Source organism: Dipteris shenzhenensis, chromosome 26, assembly GCF_047967505.1.
Source record: "Dipteris shenzhenensis isolate YYH24624 ecotype China chromosome 26, Dip_SZ_1.0, whole genome shotgun sequence".
Lineage (NCBI taxonomy): Eukaryota > Viridiplantae > Streptophyta > Polypodiopsida > Gleicheniales > Dipteridaceae > Dipteris > Dipteris shenzhenensis.
This window is the reverse complement of record NC_141621.1, coordinates 50,592,852-50,612,411: the sequence shown is the minus strand read 5'-3', so window position 1 is coordinate 50,612,411 and position 19,560 is coordinate 50,592,852. Positions and strand designations below refer to the sequence as shown.

At 44.4% G+C, this 19,560-nt stretch overlaps 1 protein-coding gene across 2 annotated transcripts in view; it reads right to left on the bottom strand.

Annotated features, from left to right (window-relative positions):
* Nucleotides 1-15,023, bottom strand: part of TPR10 (ankyrin repeat family protein) — a 141,917-nt gene extending 126,894 nt beyond the window's left edge. For both annotated transcript variants that reach the window (XM_087397305.1, XM_087397306.1), the window contains exon 1: nt 14,815-15,023. In XM_087397305.1, the coding sequence (XP_087253431.1) occupies nt 14,815-14,860 (46 nt within the window). In that variant the 5' untranslated portion in view covers nt 14,861-15,023. The remainder of the gene's footprint in view (nt 1-14,814) is intronic.
* Nucleotides 15,024-19,560: the final 4,537 nt, after the last annotated feature.

The following is a 19,560-nucleotide window of genomic DNA, read 5'->3' as shown; positions in this document are numbered from 1 at the left end:
AACACCCTTACCTCAGTGATACAGGATGTTGCCACCCGATCCTTTCGCATGACACGATCTGCACGTGTTCCAAATGGGTAGATGCCCCAAAACCCTTGGTTCGAAGATGAGTGCAGAGAGACAAGAGCCCACCTTACATGTGAGCAAGCACTGGGACACTTGACTTCCAAGAGGCACAACGGATCTCACGCCGAGTGACATGGCATAAGAAGTGGGCTTTGCTCATGCACAGAATGGATGAGGTGATCACCTCCTTTCGCGGAGGAGACCCTACTACGGGATGGGGGTTCTTGTAGGAGGGGAAGTCGCCCATCCTTATCACAGATCCAGCAGTCTCGTATACATATCCATGCTCTCTATATGATGTCCCAGGTCAGGCACCACCTAATATGTCCTCTATGCCCAGACCCATGGGCAAGATATCTTGACCCCGATCCTAGCACAGCTGTTCAAACATGCCGTATGCCACGGCTTCCCACCTACCTGGAGCACCACCACCATAGTACCGATGCACAAGGCAGGTGATCCCGAGGACACTGGGAGCTACCGCACTCTTATGATTGGCCACACTTTGCCTAAGATATATGGGTCAGTACTAGAGAGGAAGATCAGCAGCCACACAGAGGGTCATGGGCAGCGAGCACTTGGGCAGGTAGGTTTTTGGAGACAACCCTCCACCCTAGACCACATTTTCACCCTGAGAGCTATTATTGAGCAGGCAAAGTCGAGCCATCAGAAAGTCTACACTTGCTTTGTAGACTTTTGTAAGGCATTTGATACTATCCCACGCTCTCGCCTGATCAGGAGGTTACAGGAGTTCCAGCTCCCAAAGATCATGATTTGGGGAGTCATGAGTCTGTATGAGTCCATCAGAGGGAGGGTATGTGCCCCAGGAGGCCTACCAGAGTGGGTTGAGAGTACTATCGGAGTAAAACAAGGTTGCCCCCTATCACCGACTCTTTTCGGGCCCTATATCGATGAGATCACTTCTTTTGTTGATCGTCTAGGTGGAGAGGGTTCGCTTCTGGCGGACCTGATGGTACAGATATCGTTGTACGCCGATGACAAAGTCCTCATATCATCCTCAACAGAGGGACTGTAGAAACATCTAAGGGCTCTGGAGATGTTCTGCAGAGAGAGAGACTTGACAGTTAACCTTGGGAAAACCAAGGTTATGATCTTCAATACCTCACGAGCAGTGTCCCGTCGCCCGAGCTTCACATATCGTGACGAGCTTGTGGAGATACTGCAGTCTTACACATATTTGGGGATAGTGTTCACCGGACCAGCTTTCACGATGATCCATGCGGGTACGGCACGACTCACACGAGGACGGGGTGCTTTGGCCCGACTAGAGAGGCGATGCTTCCAAGCACAGTTCCAAGACCCTCCGACGAAGGGTTGGCTTTTTGACACGTTGTTGAGACTGCGACCGCCATGTATGCAGCACCTTTCTAGGGAAGTGATATTTCAGCGACAGAGTGGCGGAGATTTGAGAGGCTACAAGTGACTATGGGATCCAGGATTATTCGGAGTAAACCCTCAGTCCCCATCAGATTATACAAGCAGAGTTCGCCATGACCCCTCTCCAAGATGATGCAACCTTTCAGAAAGTGACGTTCCTCCACAAAGTCTCGGCCTTACCCTAGTGGAGATTACCGAGGCTAGCATTAGACTCCTCCAAGCGACTAGCAGAAAGTGGTGTTGATACGGCATGGTATGCATGGATATTCACGTGGTTTGGTAGTCACGGCATTCAGATGGACAGACTTCCCCCCTTTCAAAACAATCTCGATGCACCACCCGAGATGATCCCACGAGATGAGATCAACCATATCATACAGTTGGACCTCCTCTAGCTCCATACATCTAGGCTTGGGGGGGAGAGGAATTCTCCACCAAGATCCATTTCTACCATGACCACTTCCTGAGGGTCTCAGAGCACGGTCTTGTCATCACACCTCAGTATCTTGAGGACAGGAGAGTCTCACATGCACTGAGGGTTGCCATCGGTTAGTTGCGAGTCTCATCACATCAGCTGCTGCGGATTGAGGCACGGAGAGCTGCAGGCATACCCAAAGAGCAGAGGACTCGCACACCATGCCAGATGTAGGAGATCAAGACAGAGGAGCATTTTCTTTGTGTCTGCCCAGTCTATTATGAGATCCGAGGACGATATCACTGCCTCTTTCAGGAGGGGTATGGCTTTGGTCCGTTTACACGGCTGATCCATTTTCATGATCAGGTTTGTGTTGCGCTCTATCTAATTGAGATGCAACGACAGAGAGACACATTGATGCGACAGACCAGAGAGCAGCAAGGACTGATGCCACAGGTCACCAAGATCAACAGATCAGAGACTTTTGTTACAGACTTCTATGCAATTGAGTCAGTTGCTGGTGAGACTGAGGGAGAGGAGCTTGATGAGATGAGAGCATCACGGATTAGCAGTGGGATAGCCACCACGATGCTGCCAGACGAGGGACAAACACTCCACGTGTAACACAGAAAGGGACCAAAGCACGCACGATCAAGGTTCGGTCTATCTCAGCCCTCCTTAGAGGTGTGACCGCTAGAGACGAGGCATCACCCTTGACGTAGCCCACCGGAGCCAGAGATTGAGGAGACCACACCCTCCCCCACATCGAGAGACAGCTCGACAGACACAGATATGAGAGCTCCTCATCTCATCAGAGAGCCACTAGGTTACCTGGATATCTAGAACCTGAGCATGTACTAGGAGTGCTAGCTCTGAGCACCTGATACTTCTCTATTATTTTGCTTTTGCTACTCTAGTATTTGGATACTTGATTCACTAGTTTAGCACTTTAGCTTTCAGCAAGAGTCTTAGAGAACCCTTTGCTTCAGCCCTCTGTGGCTTGTATGAGTTACTTTTTGGCTTGTACTTTGTCTCATAGGCCCGCAAGGCCTCTTGCAGACATTAATACATCTCTCTCTCTCTCTCTCTCTCTCTCTCTCTCTCTCTCCAAATGATCTTGATTCCTGGACACGGCACCGTCCCACAACTTCTCCATCACTCCAAATGAATGATAACTCAAATGAGAAATTTTCTGTCTGCAAATCAGCAGATTCCCCTTATGGATAAGTGAGACGTGGATCGTTCCATCGTTGCTAAGACATATAGATCCCCCACCTACTCACCAAAATAGTGGAAAATGTTCTAAACTTCTTGAAAACAGAATCCCTTCTGAGAATCCTTTTCAAAATGAAGTGATGTCGAAGCAATGGCTGTATCTGTATCTGCATCTATTCGGGGGGGGGGGTAGGGTAGAGGTGGGACCAATAGCAATATAAGCGGCTGATTCATTCCAACAAGGCAATCTCTGGAGGGAGTATTAATGAATCGTCAATCCGAATGGTTTCGAGTAGATTCTCCAAGAGGTTCTCGTAGATTCAGTAATTTGTGTTGGGCCTGTATCCCGGTTCGTGGCGCAATGGGTTTTCCGGCGGTTGGAATCTCTAGTTATATTACACTTCCATCTAGATAGATTGTTTTCATTCCACAAGGTATTGTGATGTGTTTCTATGGTATCATGGGTCTCTTCCCTGGATTTTATCCGTGGCGTACGATATTTCGGGAGGTGGGTAGCGACTACAATTCATTTGATATATGAGAAGGAATCTTCCCCATTTCTAGCTGGGGTTTCCCCGAGGGAAACCGTCGTATTTGTATCCAATTTGCAATGAGAACAATACAAGCAGTTAAATTGGAGATTCGAGGAGGTTTCTATCCTCGTCAAGTCCTTTACTTGAAGATGAGGGGTCGGCAAGACATTCCCCTAACCCGGATTGGTGAGGATTCAGCGTCGGGAGAAACAGAAGAAAAAGCTGCTGAGCTTGCTTGTTTTTCACGTGCATCAATTCAGGGATTCTAATATTTTGACCAATCCGGAGGTTCCTAGAAGAAGCAAATGAGATGAGGGAAGGAAATTAGGGTGGTATAGTGATGATTAGAGAAGGGAATCAGAAAAGAGGATTCGATTACGGGGATTCATCCACTTAGTAATTTACTTCGTGAATTCCCCTCCTCGCCATATAAAATATATGAGAAATCATACTGTTGGAGACTCCTCCGGTGGTTCTACAATACCCCACGTCGCTCCACGGATAGAGCTTACGAAGCTAGTAAGCGACTACAATCCGTAAGAGAAGACTGTTTCTATTATCTAGAAACAATATCATATACGGAAGATTCGTCACAGGCTACGGTAGCTCATATAGATGCAGAACCTAGTAAATCTCTATCTACTATATATCGGAGTCTTTTAGAATGTAGGATCAGCATATCTGTATCGAAGATTCGGAATAGTTTTAAGTTCTTTATCAAGAGGAAGCAACGCCAGTTGCTCTACCTCTTCAATCAACGCCTCCACTAGTTTGTCTAGATCCCTGCAGCGCAGGTAGGGTGGGGAGGAAACCAAACAGAATTGGTGATTTCTCTCAAAATCCACTAGGGGATAATCCTTTGGCTCCTGCGGGTAAATATGTGTCAAGAGAATCAAGTAAGACGAAACAAATGAATAGGAAATTGGCTCGGATTGAAGCAACTCCAGATGATCCTAATTCCTGGACACGGCACCGTCCCACAACTTCTCCATCACTCCAAATGAATGGTAACTCAAATGAGAAATTTTCTGTCCGCAAATCAGTGGATTCCTCTCTTCCTTCCTATGATACAAGGGTCTCGATCCCGATCATTTATTTATCTCTATCCCTACTACGAATGGGTATGGGTCGATAACACCCAAAGAGAATCGTGAATTTGATCCATTGATAGTGTACATCAGAATGCCGTCGAGTGCAACCCCCGTTTCTATCCAAGAACCTGGTCTATTGTTTCACTTCGGATGGTGGTAAGTAGATAAGGGAAGGTTGAATATACGTACAGCGGTAGGGGATGAAATAGGAAGCTACTCCGCGTGAAGTAGCAACTCGGTTGCCAGAAAAGCATTTCCTGGATTTGTCAATTGTGTTACGGCTGGGGTCTCGGTTACGTTTTGAGTGAGAGAGGAAGGAATAGAGAAAAAAAATGGATTCGTGAGGATAGTTACTTCGATTGGACGTGATAAAGACTCTATCACTACTGAAGGAAACTCTAAAGCTTTTTTTTACACAGATCACGGGCGATGGCATATGTCTTTTCCTCCCAGCCTACTCTCGTAGATAACATGTATCTTAATTCTTTCCTTTGTTTTTCTCATGCTTATCCACGAGACCCTCATTTCCCTAGATAGTTCTCCTCGCCAAATGTCATCATTTTAGCCTCTCCACTTGGTGCACCTTTTTACCCCTCTCTTGGGGCACATTTAAAACCACTTGCCCCTTGGCATTATTGCACATTTAGGTGCACCTAGGCCTTAGCACTCAGAACTACCTAGTCAATGCCATTTCACCCTCACCTAGGACCTTGGCAATTACTTCTCTTAACCATTTCAATTACGCACATTAACTATTACAAAAAGTTGGTCATCTAAGAGAAAATGCCCACCGATCTTTCCGAGGTCATGCTATCTCGGCTAGAGCATAACATTCCTTCCCTCTTCAAGCATCAGCGTCCTCGATGATGAAATCTGGGAACACTCTCCGTAAATGGTATACGGATTCCCAGGTAGCTTCTGATAGAGGCTGACCATGCCATGCAACCAACACCGTGGGTATCTTCCGATTTCGTATTTGCATTGTTCCTCGGTCCAGGATTCTTGTTGGCTTGCGCCTTACAATATCCTCTATCTCCTGAAACAAAAACACACCTTCGATTAGTGAGTCACCTGTATGCAAAAATTTCTTTAAGCGTGAAACATGAAAAACCGGGTGCACCTTACACCCCTGTGGCAATTCTAATTTATAGGCTACACTGCCTATTCTCTTTAGAATTAACCATGGCCCACAGTATCGAGGTGATAACTTAGCACACTCTCCTGAAGTCAACGACTTCGAGAGCGAAGGAACTCTGAGAAAAACTTTTTCTCCTTCCTTAAATACTCTTATAGACCGATTTTCATCCGCATACACCTTGGCTCTATCCATAGCCTGGCGGATATTAGCTCTCGCAAGTGCTAGCATCTCCCGCATCTGAACTACAAAGTTCGCGGCACTCGGCACTTTCTGAGGTACTCCAACTATAGTTGGATTGACTGGTCTATAACCATAGTTCAGCTCAAACGGACTGAACTCGGTAGATGAATGTTTTCTATCATTGTAGGCAAACTCCAACAATGGCAACCACTTGTCCCACGTATGTTGCCTCAATGACACATATGCCCTCAGTATATCCTCTAAAGTCTGGTTGACTCTCTCCGTCTGACCATCCGCCGTCTCAGGATGATCCCCACTACTCATTCCCAACTCAGTCCTTAGTGTCACAAATACCGCTGTCCAAAAATGACCGGTAAATCTGACATCTCTGTCTGACACTATGGATCTAGGCAATCCATGCAGACGAAATATATGTCTAATGAACAAATCCGCTACTTGCGGGGCACTAACAGACTCTCTAGTCGGAATGAAGTGAGCCATCTTGGTTAGACGATCAACCACCACAAGGATAGAATCATACCCTCCTTGTGTCGTAGGCAGCCCTACTATAAAGTCCATGGAAATGCTCTCCCACTTATTTAGTAGTATTTCCAAGGGCTGTAAAAGTCCGGGTGGCTTCAGCCGCTCGGCCTTGCTTACCTGACACGAAAAACACCGTGTCACATATTCATGAATATGCTTTTTCATCTTTGGCCAAAAGAAATCTCGCTTCACGAGATCATATGTCTTCTCGACTCCTGGATGTCCCGCACACGGGCTATCATGGCATTGTCGAATGACTCTCTGCCTGAGATCATTCTGACTATGTACTACAACCTTGCCATTTCTTTTCAGCATACCATTCCTTATGGTACATCTTGCATAAGTTTGGCCTTTTCTGGATGCTAGGTCATCCTTTTCATTTTCCCCGGGTTTTAACACATGAGCTTTAGGCCATAAGCTCTGGACAAACTCGTCCACTTTTTGAGTTTCTCTTATCTCGGTCATTAGAGCACTCTCTAATACCGTGAAACTCAGGTTGTGCATAATGCGAGACAACGCATCAGCAACCTTATTGTCTTTTCCTCTTCGGTACCGAATCATTAGATGAAACTCCTGCATGAGCTCTGCCCACCTAGCTTGGCGGCCCCTCAAGTCAGGCTGTTTACAAAAATGTTTCAGAGTATCATGATTTACATCCACATAAAACTCTGAACCATACAAATAATGCCTACATGTAGCATGGATAACAGCATACAACTCCAATTCATGAGTTGGCCAATTCCTTTGAGAGGGAGAAAGCTTCTTGCTTTCAAAGGCTACTGGCCTTCCCTCTTGAAGGAGAACTGCTCCTACCGCAATGCCACTTACATCGATTTCTAGGAACAATGGTTTCTGGGGATCAACTATTTTTAACATCGGTCCTGAGACCACAGCTTGTTTTATGGTGTTAAAATGTCATCCTGCTTCAACATGTATCCACTTGCTTGGTACTATTTCTTTTTGTTTTTCAATAGTATGCTTATTAAGAAATGAAATGTTTTCCTTCTGTTCAGTTACGGACAATGGGGACTAGGTCTAGCATTTGAGGGTGGACCCCCTTGCTTGGGGTTATGGGCATTAGTGACCCACAAGAGTGATGGCCTCTCTTTGAGAGGGACATCTAGAAACCACACCCCACCTGAGTACCCAAACATGGGACCAATCAAATGCACAGATTGCATACCGACCTAGGAACCATTCAAGAGAATGTTCCCTGAGCTTTGGGTGTGGGCCTGGAAGCATGCCAAGAGTAATGGAGATACAAGATAAGACGACAAACAAATGAGCTCAGTATGGCTCAATTATGACCTTAGAGTACGTCAATAGATAGTCTAAGCTGTTAGGAACCCGTGTGTGCGATCAGAATTAAATTCTGACAACTTTGAAATTTTAGGGTTTTTGGGAGTGACGTGGCAGCTGACACGTGGCAGACTGCCACATGGAATCTGAGCTGGCAGGTCAGTCCACCTGTCCCACACATGTGGCAGCATGCATGGCAAGTGGCAGGGCATGCAGGCCAAGTGTTTGGCCCCAAATCTAGTAGATTTGGGGCAGGTTGTGGGCTGTCCTCTTTGGGACTGCAGCCCACCAAAAATCTGGGACAAGTGTCTGCCTTCCACTCTAGGCCTAGGGGGGGGGCTGAGCCTATAAAAGAAGGCCTCTCCCCTTCATTCCACACATGAAAATTTCGTCACTTTTCTTCTCCCTCCTTTTAGATGATGCAGCAGAACCTCTCCAGCTCCTTGGGTGCAGCCAGCTTCTCCCCAGGCCATTCTCTCACCTCAGCAACACTTTCTCTCTCTACAACAGCACATTCTCTCTCTACAGTTCCAGCCCCTCCTCTCCAAAAATCTGCCCCCTCTCAGCTCTTCTGGAACAGCAGCAGCATCCTCTCTCCTTCACCTAGCCTGGAGCAGCCACAGCCCCATTCTCTCTCCTGCTGCAGTCTCTCTCTCTCTACTGCAGAATTTCTCTCTCTGCTGTTCCAGCCCATTTCCCTTGCAGAAATCTGCCTTTCTGTGCACCTCTGGAACAGCAGCAGCTCCTCTCTTACATCTCCTCCCTTGGGATCAGCATAGGCACTCTCTCTCTACAGCTATCACTCCATAAAAGCTTTCTCTCTCTAGCCTACAGGCTGTTTTTCTAAGCTGTTCTCATTCCAGCCCCATTTCCACACTCTCCTCACCCAAGGTAGCTTCAGAGGCATCAAGGACTTCATCTACAAAAGGGCCAAGTCACGAAGGGAGCCTGTATTGTCAAGTTTATCTCATTTACAGCACTATTTCATGTTGTTTCTACTATCTTTCTAGAAACTAGTGTTTGTCTCTAATGTTGGATGTAAGTGGTGATTGTTGCAGGCTTCTTCCTTGTGGATTGGGCAAGCCAAGAGCTGAAACCTGAGCTTGGAGTCCTCCTTTTTGTTGTCTACCTTGTACATATGCTCTTGAGTCTTGTATCTAGGTCCTAGGTTTTCACTGAGTTCATCAGTTTGGAAGGTGCATTGCACCTTGGTCTTGTATCTCCATTTTCAAGAATAAAGTGAGCCTCGATAAGGGGGGGGGGCCGTCTTGGCCGCTCAATCATATTGCATTCTCCAATGATGTCACTTTGTGTTTAAGCTGTATAAGTCTTAATTCCAGCTTAATTGCAAACTCTTAAGTTCAAGTATATGTGTTTGGCAACTCGCAATCATCTCATTCAAATGCCTCTGCAAAATCCGTTGTTTGAATTGATAGAAAGCACCGAGTAGTTTACGTAAAACTTTCTTGTTGATTCTATCCCCAAATAAAAGGTACTTTATCTGAGGTCAGATCAGTCAATGGCGATACTATTCCGGAATATCCTTTGATATGCCTTCTATAAAACTGGACAAATCCCAAGAATGATCGCAACGCGGTCAGACTCTAAGGGGTTGGCCAAGTTAGTATCGCAGCCACTTTCTTCGGATCCATTTCTACCCCCTGTGGAGTAATTATGAACCCTAAATATTCAAGCCTAACCATACACAGTATAGTTTTCTTTTTATTCACATAAAGACTGGCTTTCCTCAAAGTACTAAACACTATTCTTAAGTGTTCACGATGCTCAGTAATACTTTTACTGAATATCAGGATATCGTCAATAAAATGTACTACGAACTTTCCGATATACGGACGTAGTAAATCGTTCATAACCATGACGAAGGTCGCTGGAGCATTGGTAAGTCCGAAGGGCATTACCAAAAACTCATAATGACCAAACCTGCTCCTGAAAGCGGTTTTATGCACATCCTCGGCTCTAATCCGGATCTGATGGTAGCCACACTTAAGATCTATCTTGCTGAAAATCACGGCTCCATGTAATGCATCTAGCAAATCATCAATCCGAGCCATCGGATACCTGTGCTTAACAGTGATATTATTCAATGCTCTGTAATCTATACGGAGGCGAAACGTATCATCCTTTTTCTTCTTTAATATCACTGAACATGACGCCTTTTGAGGCCTTCTATGGCTACCGTCCTTCTATTTCTCATCTTCGCATCTTTGGCTGCCGCGCGTACACTCATACTCCCAATGATACTCGCGGTAAACTCGAACCTCGTGCTGAACTTTTTCTTCTAGTTGGCTACTCGGCAGAAGCCAAAGCTTATCGATTATTTGATCCTCGCACAAACAAAGTTTTGGTTCGCCGAGATGTGGTCTTCGATGAAAGAGCAGTGCTAAAAAATTCCTCTATTCTCTCTCCTGATGACGTATCTACTCCTGTTCCCTCCAACAATTCTCCACCCGAAATTCCTTCCTCTCCTCCCGAAACATCTCTCTCCCCACCCATTGCTTCTCCTCACGACCCGCTGCCACGCTGGTATCGCCAAACTATGAAGGATTCCGGGATTATTCCTGTCGAACTTTCTCCTTCCGGTCCTCGCCGCTCTACTCGAATAACTTCTTCTACTACCACTGCCTCTTTTTTTACCACGGCCTATATCATACATTCTGAACATGCCACTTGGCAGGAAGCAGTTAAAAATCCTGCGTGGCATCGTGCTATGGAACAGGAGCTTGAAAGTATTGATCGCAATCAGACCTGGATCTTGGTCAATCGACCCACTCACAAAAAGGTCATCGGAACCAAGTGGATCTTCCGAACAAAATTCAAAGCCGATGGAACACTGGACAAGTACAAAGCTCGCTTAGTAGTGCAAGGATTCCGCACCAAACATGTCGGTGTTCACTTTCATTTTACTCGCGAGCAAGTGGAATTAGGTACTATTCGGTTGATCTATGTTCCAGCTGCCGATAATCATGCTGATATTCTTACCAAGCCGGTTAATCGCCCTACTCTTAAGCATCTCTGCCCACGGTTGGGGATTGGTTTACCTCCTCCTCCTTCTTAGCAGTTTTTTCTTTTTGTGTACTTAAGGAAGTGAACAAATCCCCTGCGAGGGCACTCCTTCAAGTCTTTCTTTTTTGTACCATCATCTGGGCATTTAGTGAAGATGAAAACCTACTTTGTAGGCATCTCCATCTAAATGAAAACCCTTTATTCAAAAACCCAAAAAAAAAAAAAAAAAAAGGCTAATGAAGAAGATAGATCACTCATGGAACACCTCTTTGCTTCTCCTGTCTACATTGGACATTGAGAGGGGGTGTTAAGCCAGGCAATCTCCAATTCTAGAGGACAAGATAAACAGGTACAAACACCACTGGTGACTCTCCGAGCCCTGTCAAAGAAACCCCGGATCGGAGGCAAAATCCACAACCAAAGATCTATCAAAAGCCCCGGTTCGGAGGTCAAACAAAATAAAAAAAAATTAAATAAAATTTTAAAAAAAAAGTTTTTGCTGGCTGACCAAATCTGGCCGATCAGATTGACCTGGTCGGTCAAATCTGACCAGGTCGGTCAGTTCTGGGGTCAACCTGTTGGTTGACCGACTAAGCCCCTTCCTATTTAAAGGGGGGGGGGGCTAGGTATTCTTGCATCTCCTCTCTTCCAGCTCCAGAGGTACCTGCACACCTGAGCCACTTCTGCCTCCTGGCTGCCTCCTCTGCTGCCTCAACTTCTGCCTCCTGGCTGCCTCCTCTACTGCCTCAACTTCTGCCTCCTGGCTGCCTCCTTTGCTGCCTCAATTTCTGCCTCCTGTCTGCCTCCTCTGCTGCCTCAATTTCTGCCTCCTGGCTGCCTCCTTTTCTGCTTCAGATCTGCCCCTCCTTTCTGCTCCAGATCTGCCTTCCTTTCTGCTTCAGTTCTGCCCTCCTTTCTGCATCAGATCTGCTCCAATTTCTGCTCCAGATCTGCCTTCTTTTCAGCTTCAGATCTGTCCCAACTTCTGCCCCAGATCTGCCCTCAACTTCTGCTCCAGATCTTACCTCCAACTTCCGCTCCAGATTATGTTCTTTCTATTCCAAATCTGCAGCAACCCCTGCATCAGTTTGCTGTCTCAGATTTGGTTCGGTTCCAACTTGTGGAGCTAGTGCAGAAGTCCACTACAGTTGTCAGGATTCACGTTTGCTTCCTCCAGAGCTTCTCTCATATCTTCACTTGTACTGAGTTCCGTTTGTGATATATATTTCTTCTTCAGCCATTAATTGTCTTCAATATTGTTTTATTTGTCTCCAAGTATTTTCTTTATACCAAGGGACCTCACCCCAAACAACAATAAATCACAAAGTTCTTCACAAGAGTAGTAGTACTTGGCAGATGCCGCAAACCACGACTCGGCCTTCCAAACTCACAAGGTTAGCAAGAGCCTCGACAAAGGCATAGCGAGCTCCTGTTCCATTGGGCTAACTATCCTTGCAGCATCTCAATGACAAGTTGCCTCGCACCACCCACAAGTACACACTACAAAGAGGAGTAGCGGATGCCAATAGCAAATCTCAGACATGTTCCAAAGATAGTACAACCCATGTCTCATGAGACCTTGGTCAAGCCCATCCAAACTTCAAAGCTCAAGCTACTCATGACCAACACACAACATTATGATACATGACACACATCATGACAGGATCCAAATCACAACGCATGGAGTTTTTCATGTAATTTATAGTAGGTTCTTGGAGGTGTGATAGACACCTCTAGTTCCCCCCATGGGTTTTGTACTGTCATGTTGATTTCAGGTCTTCTTGGTCTCATAGGCTTTTGAAGCCTTTTGCACCATTTCGACCACCTGTCTTGAGTAGCAACATAGACCTAGTAAGGCTCTCAACATTAGAGTCAGAAGGATCCCCTGTACCTCCACAATTGACATCGACAATGCGACCAGCTTCGTGGATTCCACCCTCGGAATCCCTAAGCATGGGATTGAGGGCACATGGCGGATAGGACAGGATCCACTCGGGAGCAGCTCCTTGTCATCCTATTCAAGGACACTCGTGCTGACCTTGCAGCACTATGCAAGCGGACGGCTCTACAAGAATCCCCCATATCCATTTGGATGAGGACCTTACACCTTTGCAAGTAGAGGAGGAGCGCAGTCTCCTGTAGCAACGGGACATCACCCGCAAGAAGGGAAAGTGGGCAGTGGTTCGAGATGGGCAGCTTCCATTAGGAACCCAGTGGCCATCTGGTGCTCCCTCTACATAGGGGGATGGATCTATGAGATTCAGAGCATCGTGACCCTGACTTGCACTGTCTGGGTAATGGTACCATATGGTCCGCAAAAATTCTTACCCATATTCAACCATTTCTCTAGAAATATCAAATCTACGGAATTTCTCACGATCATGAACAGAGGGCATAGCCCAAAGTGCCCTTTGCATGTAACCAATGGATACACATGGGAGACAACATACCGGGATTAAACTCAAGAGACGGGTGGAGTGCCTAGATCGAAAGGAGTGGCTAAACTATGCATACCATCTCTCACAGGGATGATCTATGTCTAAGGCGTGACACGTTTTGGGCAACCTTCTGACACCCTTTTTATGGCTCTTTTGTTCCTACAACTGCCCCTCTTCTACATCCTAGGAAGCTCTTCATGGCTCCTCGTTGCCATCTTCACGCAGCTCGCCCTTCTTACTTTTGTATCGTCAGTCCTGCCTTCCTCGCAAAGCCGATCCTTGTGAGCTAGCTCTTGGCGACTCTTCTCAGGTCCGCTTGTTCTCCTCTTGATCACTGTTCCCTTCGTGTTTCTTTTCATTGCATGGAGGCTGCTGTGCGCATTAACCACTCTTTCGGATCCAATGCACCTTTCGATAGGACCTCTCTAGAGACATGACACACATTCTAGACTTCTTTGGCTTTGGATCCGATGCACCTCTCAACAAGACCTCTTCATCGTAGATGCTTTTTCCCTTGGAGACCTCACACTTCGCCAAAGATCTACATGAGGCGGCTGAGACTTCATCCAAGCACCATGGACTTCTCAACCCTGAAGTAGTGGATTCCAAGGTCATTCAGCACATTGGTTAGAGGCTGCTTGGACACTAGAAGTGCAAATCAAGACCTAAACATTGTTACAGTTATGGGCTTAAGCAAACCTGGAATTATGTGTTGGATCATAGTCATCACTACACATGTAGCCAGCAAAAATTGTTGGATCCTGCATAAAAGAAATCTTGAAACACCATAATGGTCCTCCGGAGGACAAGGTCACACCTTTGAATTCTTGAGCTTTCGGAAAAGATGATAGAGACTCAAAACTGTGGTACAGAATCATGTTCTTCACTAAGGCCTACTAGCATAACTTTAAGAGCACATTCCAAGGATATGCACCCTAGTCAGACTTTTGCACTGTAGTTTTGCACCGCTGTGTGAAAGCTCAGCAATCTATCCTCATTCCTGTAAACAAGCAGCTACCAGCCTGTCCAAGTTGCCAGACGCTATCTGCAGCACTGTGGAATCAGTTTGCACCTGGCATGTTCATTGCATATGGGGCAAGATGGGACGATCTCAAGGCATTTGTGTGAGTAGCATCATGTTGCTGAGGTCATCATTTCATGTCATAGCATATGCTCAGACAGATACAGCCTCAGCTAAAGCTTACCTATGTGAAGGTCCTCTTGTTGGCTTGCTGGCTGGCCTCAGGCAAGGCGGCAGTTTTAACTTTTTTCATCTTGTATCTAATCAAAAGTAACCCAGAGATGGGTCCGAAACCTCAATTCAATGCTTTTATCTGCGGTGCCTGGTGGAGCCAGTCTAGACGTGTAAATGCTGCCAGGACACCGCACTGATCCCCTTACGGTAAGTTCTAGACCAAGGGCATAACGAATGGGGAGCGGTCGAAATAACTTCGATTCGGTTGGTAAAGAATACCTGCAAATGCAGAAGCCGCATCGGATGGGCGAGACAAGGCCTGCATGGAGGAAGACTGCAAGATTCTCTCTCTCTCTCTCTCTCTCTCTCTCTCTCTCTCTCAGAGTCAAAAATGCCTGTCCATTGGAGGAGCAGGATTCACTCTTACTTAAAACAAGTTCCTGTAACGCTTAATAATATTTTTTGTGCTTTTCCACATGTTTTTTGTTATTTCTGTAGAACACTTTATAATATTTTTTGTGCTTTTCCACATGTTTTTTGTTAAATCTCTCTCTCTCTCTCCCCGATGTATGTAAAACAAGAGTGCACAAGTGAGGTTCTTCCTCGTATATTGGGAAGCATGCATACCTTACTTGTATGATTTAATTTAGCTTTTGGAAATTCACAAAAGAAGAATCAAGCTGTCCATCATAGCACTCCCTCTAAAGAGGTAGTGCTAACAAAGAGGCAACCCATGAGCATTCATGCTATCTTGTTTAGATAGAGTATGATGACCTATAGTGTAGCCACACATTTACAGTTTTGAATATAATTTTTAATATTTTGTGAAGAAACCATAGTTGAAGTGCAAAAGTAAATATTTAATATAGGTCTACATTTTGTTTAGTGTATTTAAGGGGGGCAAATTAAAATCCACGTTTGTTTTGAACGACTCTATCAACGTCATGCTTATTGCTTGGTGGCTTGGAGCAATCGCTTGAATGTCATCATCATCATTGAAGTGACCATTTGTTGGTTTGGAAGATGAAGTTACAACCTCTGGATGTCTAGCTTTTCATCATGCCAATGAATTTAAATTTGCACTAGCATGTCTTTAAAGCGGTATATAGCATGCATTGAGAAATTTCTTAACCTTATGCTAGGTGTGTGCCTATTATATCAACAATCTCTTCATAAAAGTTGGATGGTTGCAAGTTCATGGGCATTGTATATGTACTTGTATATATATTTGATGGCTAATATGGTGGAGCATACTTTAACATTGATATGAGCATTGTATTTCAAAGAAAACATGGGTTATCCATAGTTATTCAATGGTTCTCAATATTTGCATCTCTCAAATGTATTTTTTTGCAACCATCGCTTCATTTATATAGCGGACCATCTCCATCTTTCATCGTCATCTCATTGTTCTTGCAAGGTGCTCCAGAATTCATCCACCGCAACATCCATCGATTGCATGAGGGCGATTGTTTCATACAGCAAACAATGGGCTTCTTGTGCAAAAGTCATATTATGGTTTGCTAGCTATATGAATTCTTATGAAGGATTTAAAAAAGTGATAATGTGGAAGACCTCTCTTTTAAAATTGCTATAAAGCATGATGTCATCAAAGAAAACTAACACAACATCCCAATAAGGTAGGATAATACGGTTTGTCATTCAGCTAAACGTAGCAGGTGCATTAGTCGGTCCAAAAGGCATAACGAGGAATTCATGGTGGCTAGTTGGATCCTAAAAGCAATCTTTAAAATATCAGGCTCAGACACTCTCAGCTAATGATACCATGGCTTAAGGTCAATCTTGCTAAGGATTGTGGCTCCTTTCAACTTGTCAAGAAGGTCATCGACTCTTGGAATGGGGTAGCATTCTTTACTGTTATTTTATTAAAGGCACGATAATCAATGCACATTTGAAAAGTCCCATTTTTTGTTATTGACAAAAAGAATGGGAGTCCTAAGTGGTGAGCTACTGTGTCAAATCAAGCCTTGGGTCAAAAGATCTTTTATTTAGGATTGAATCTCTTGCTAGTCGAAAGGGTTGTGCCTATATGGCACTTTGTACGATGGTGCACTACCTGGGATAAGGTTAATCTTATGATCCTTGGGTCTAAATTAAGGAGACTAGGGGGTAAATATTTTCTTACAGCAGTCATCATAGGTAGCTAGATTCAAGGGATCCAAAGATTATTGCTTATGTTTCTCAATCTTGGGACTACTAGCCTCAATCTTGTGGATCGTGGCAAGATATGCCTTCTCACGTTTGTGCAAAGCTCTGCTAGCTTGGGTATGTGATAGTAAAGGCCAAGAGGAAAGATTCTTGTTGCAGTCTATAGTCATGGTCTCATTGCCCTAAGTCATGGTAATGGTGCGCTCAAGATAGTTAAGCTTGGCATCGTGATCGATGTGCCAGGGCATCCCTAGAATGAGATCTTGCTTGCACAGAGGAGCAACTAGGAAATCTCACCTCTCAACTAATGGCCCTAGAGTCAATTCAAGGTCCTTAACCATTTGCAAACAATTATAATGTGATCCTTGAAAAGGTGATTTGAGTCTTGACTTTGTATTTTGTTTTAATGGATGAAAGCCATAGTTTTTCAACTAAACAATGCAAAATGAAGTCATGGGTGCTTCCATCATCAAACAAGACATTATGTTCATTTTTGTGAAATAGTGCATTTATGCGTAACAAAGAGGTACAAAAAAGAGATGCATGTCTACTTGAATAACACTTATCTAAAGGAGTGTAGTTAGCATCTTCAGTGTCATCCTTCTCATCTCCACCCTCTTGCTTAAAAGGTACATCTTGGGATCCTTCAGCAAAATCATCAATATAGTTGATCCGTGTAGAGTTGTTGCACTGACCATTGCCATTGGTATGGCCACTAGTTTGTTCTCCATTGCCTTTGCTGTGTCGGTGGGATCCTTTCCTTGAGTACCTGGCTTGTGTGTAGCTAGTGGGTTTTTTGGGCATTCATAAGAGTATTGCCCCTTCTCTTTGCAATTGTAACATGTGACAAGTACATTAGTCCTTCAATTTACTTGTGACTTAATAGGCTTCCAAGTAGACCTACCATCATAACTACCAACTTTATCACTTGTACCCTCCTCCTTCAAAATGGAGTATGTTTCTTTGCTTGGGGGGGCTAGTAACAAAGCTTCTTCCCTATTTCCTTCTAAATCCAATGCTAAATCCATAGCAACAGAAGTTGTAGATGGCCAAAGCATGTGTACATCAACATAAATAGTAGGGCGTAAACCCTCAATAAAGGTATGGTATTGCTCCTTTTGTGGCCATTTTTCACTGGTTTGCAACTGAAGTAGTGCATAAAGATATTTCTTAGTGTATATATCCACACTTTCATTGTCCATCTACATCATTCTTCGCCATTGCTTGGGAGTATCCTCTTCAAATTGTGTAGGTAGAAAGCGTTTGTTAATTTTGCCTTTGAATGCCTCCCATGTCTTTTGAATATGTGTGCTTTCTTTAAGTACACTCCACTATAATTGCGCACTACTTATCATGTGACTTGCAGCAAATTTCACCTTCTCAATCTCTTCATAGTGTTCCCCCAGAAAGTATTGACTACATAGGAACTAATCCAAGAAATTAGAGCCTGCCCATCTCTTTTACCATCATATTTTGGAAAAGTAAACGTTTTCTAGTTAATCTTATGTGACTTATTTTTATCATGTAGCTTGAGTGCATTTAGGATGGCCTTTCCCATGTTGTCTTCATCATTAGACTCATGCAACGGAGTAGTGTCATGGTGTCGTTGTCGTGAAGTCTCATTCTGCTTCTTCCATGCTTGCTATCAGTGGTGTTCGATGGTTTGCTGCTTCCGCTTTCATCGTCATCTATGTCCTTCATATCCTTTTTGTGACTTCAATCGCCTCTCCTACCACTTGAGCTGCACGTCCTTCGTTAGCCTTGGGCGTGTTGCACATGTTGCACATATAGTAAAGTTCTTGCTCTAGATCCCGTGCATGTTGTCTCCATGCATCCAATGACTCCGATGTATGCATAGGTTCTTGGTCATCAATAGATGTAGGTGGCTTCTAAGTTGATGTCATTGACGTGATACATCTTAGATCTCTTGATGTTCTTGCTTCTTGTGCTGATAGTGTGCACACCACTCTTCCTCGATAAATGTCCTTGGAGTTGGACTTCTCACATCCTCGTCATGATATGGATATTTAATATGACCTATTTTTTATAGAATATGCTTTCCCAACATAGTTAAATATGTGCACTCTGTAAATAAGAAAGCATTATGAAAGGAAATACACACAGACACAAGACTTGTCTCAATTTAGTTCCCAAGCTTTAAAAGTAGGTATTTGTTGAAAATAATATATTTGTGGCCTCTTAGACTGAATCGATTCAAATTAGTGTGTCCGCATTGCAAAGTAGAAAGTAAAGCTCATGTCAAATAGCACTTGTAGTTTATCTCTTGCTCTCGCGAAAACTTGCTTATGGTCTTTAGAATTTCTCACTTCCAAAATTCGTTGGTTGCTCCCTTGGTTGCACTTTTTCCCTTGAAAGATGTCATTATCACCAAAAGCTTCAAACAATAGAGAAACAAAGTGGCTTGACCTAGTGGAGAGTCACAATTGGTAAGCAAGCTTGGACTATAATAGTCCCAGGATGGGGGACCTCTTGAAATTTTTTTGAGAGCAATCTCACGAGTCTCCTTTGTGTGTATACAATGACACCTTTGGTGCTAGTTATGCGAAGGACTATGCCTTGGTCCATCACCTTTGTCGTTTGCATAGGGAGGCTAGGTCAAAGGTGCAGGTGCTTGCTTCTCATGCTATCAGCTCTTCTTTGTTTTGCAATCTTTTTCCTTCGCGTGTGCCTTGCACTTTATTGTACTTTAACACCTACAAATCTGTGGAAAACGCAACAAATACTATACTAAAATACAGACAAACTTTTAAAACTCACAAATAGAAGAGATAGAACAAGCATATTGGGTGCAATCTCCCCCCATAAGAGTGGTGCTCTCCCTCCACCTCCTACGGA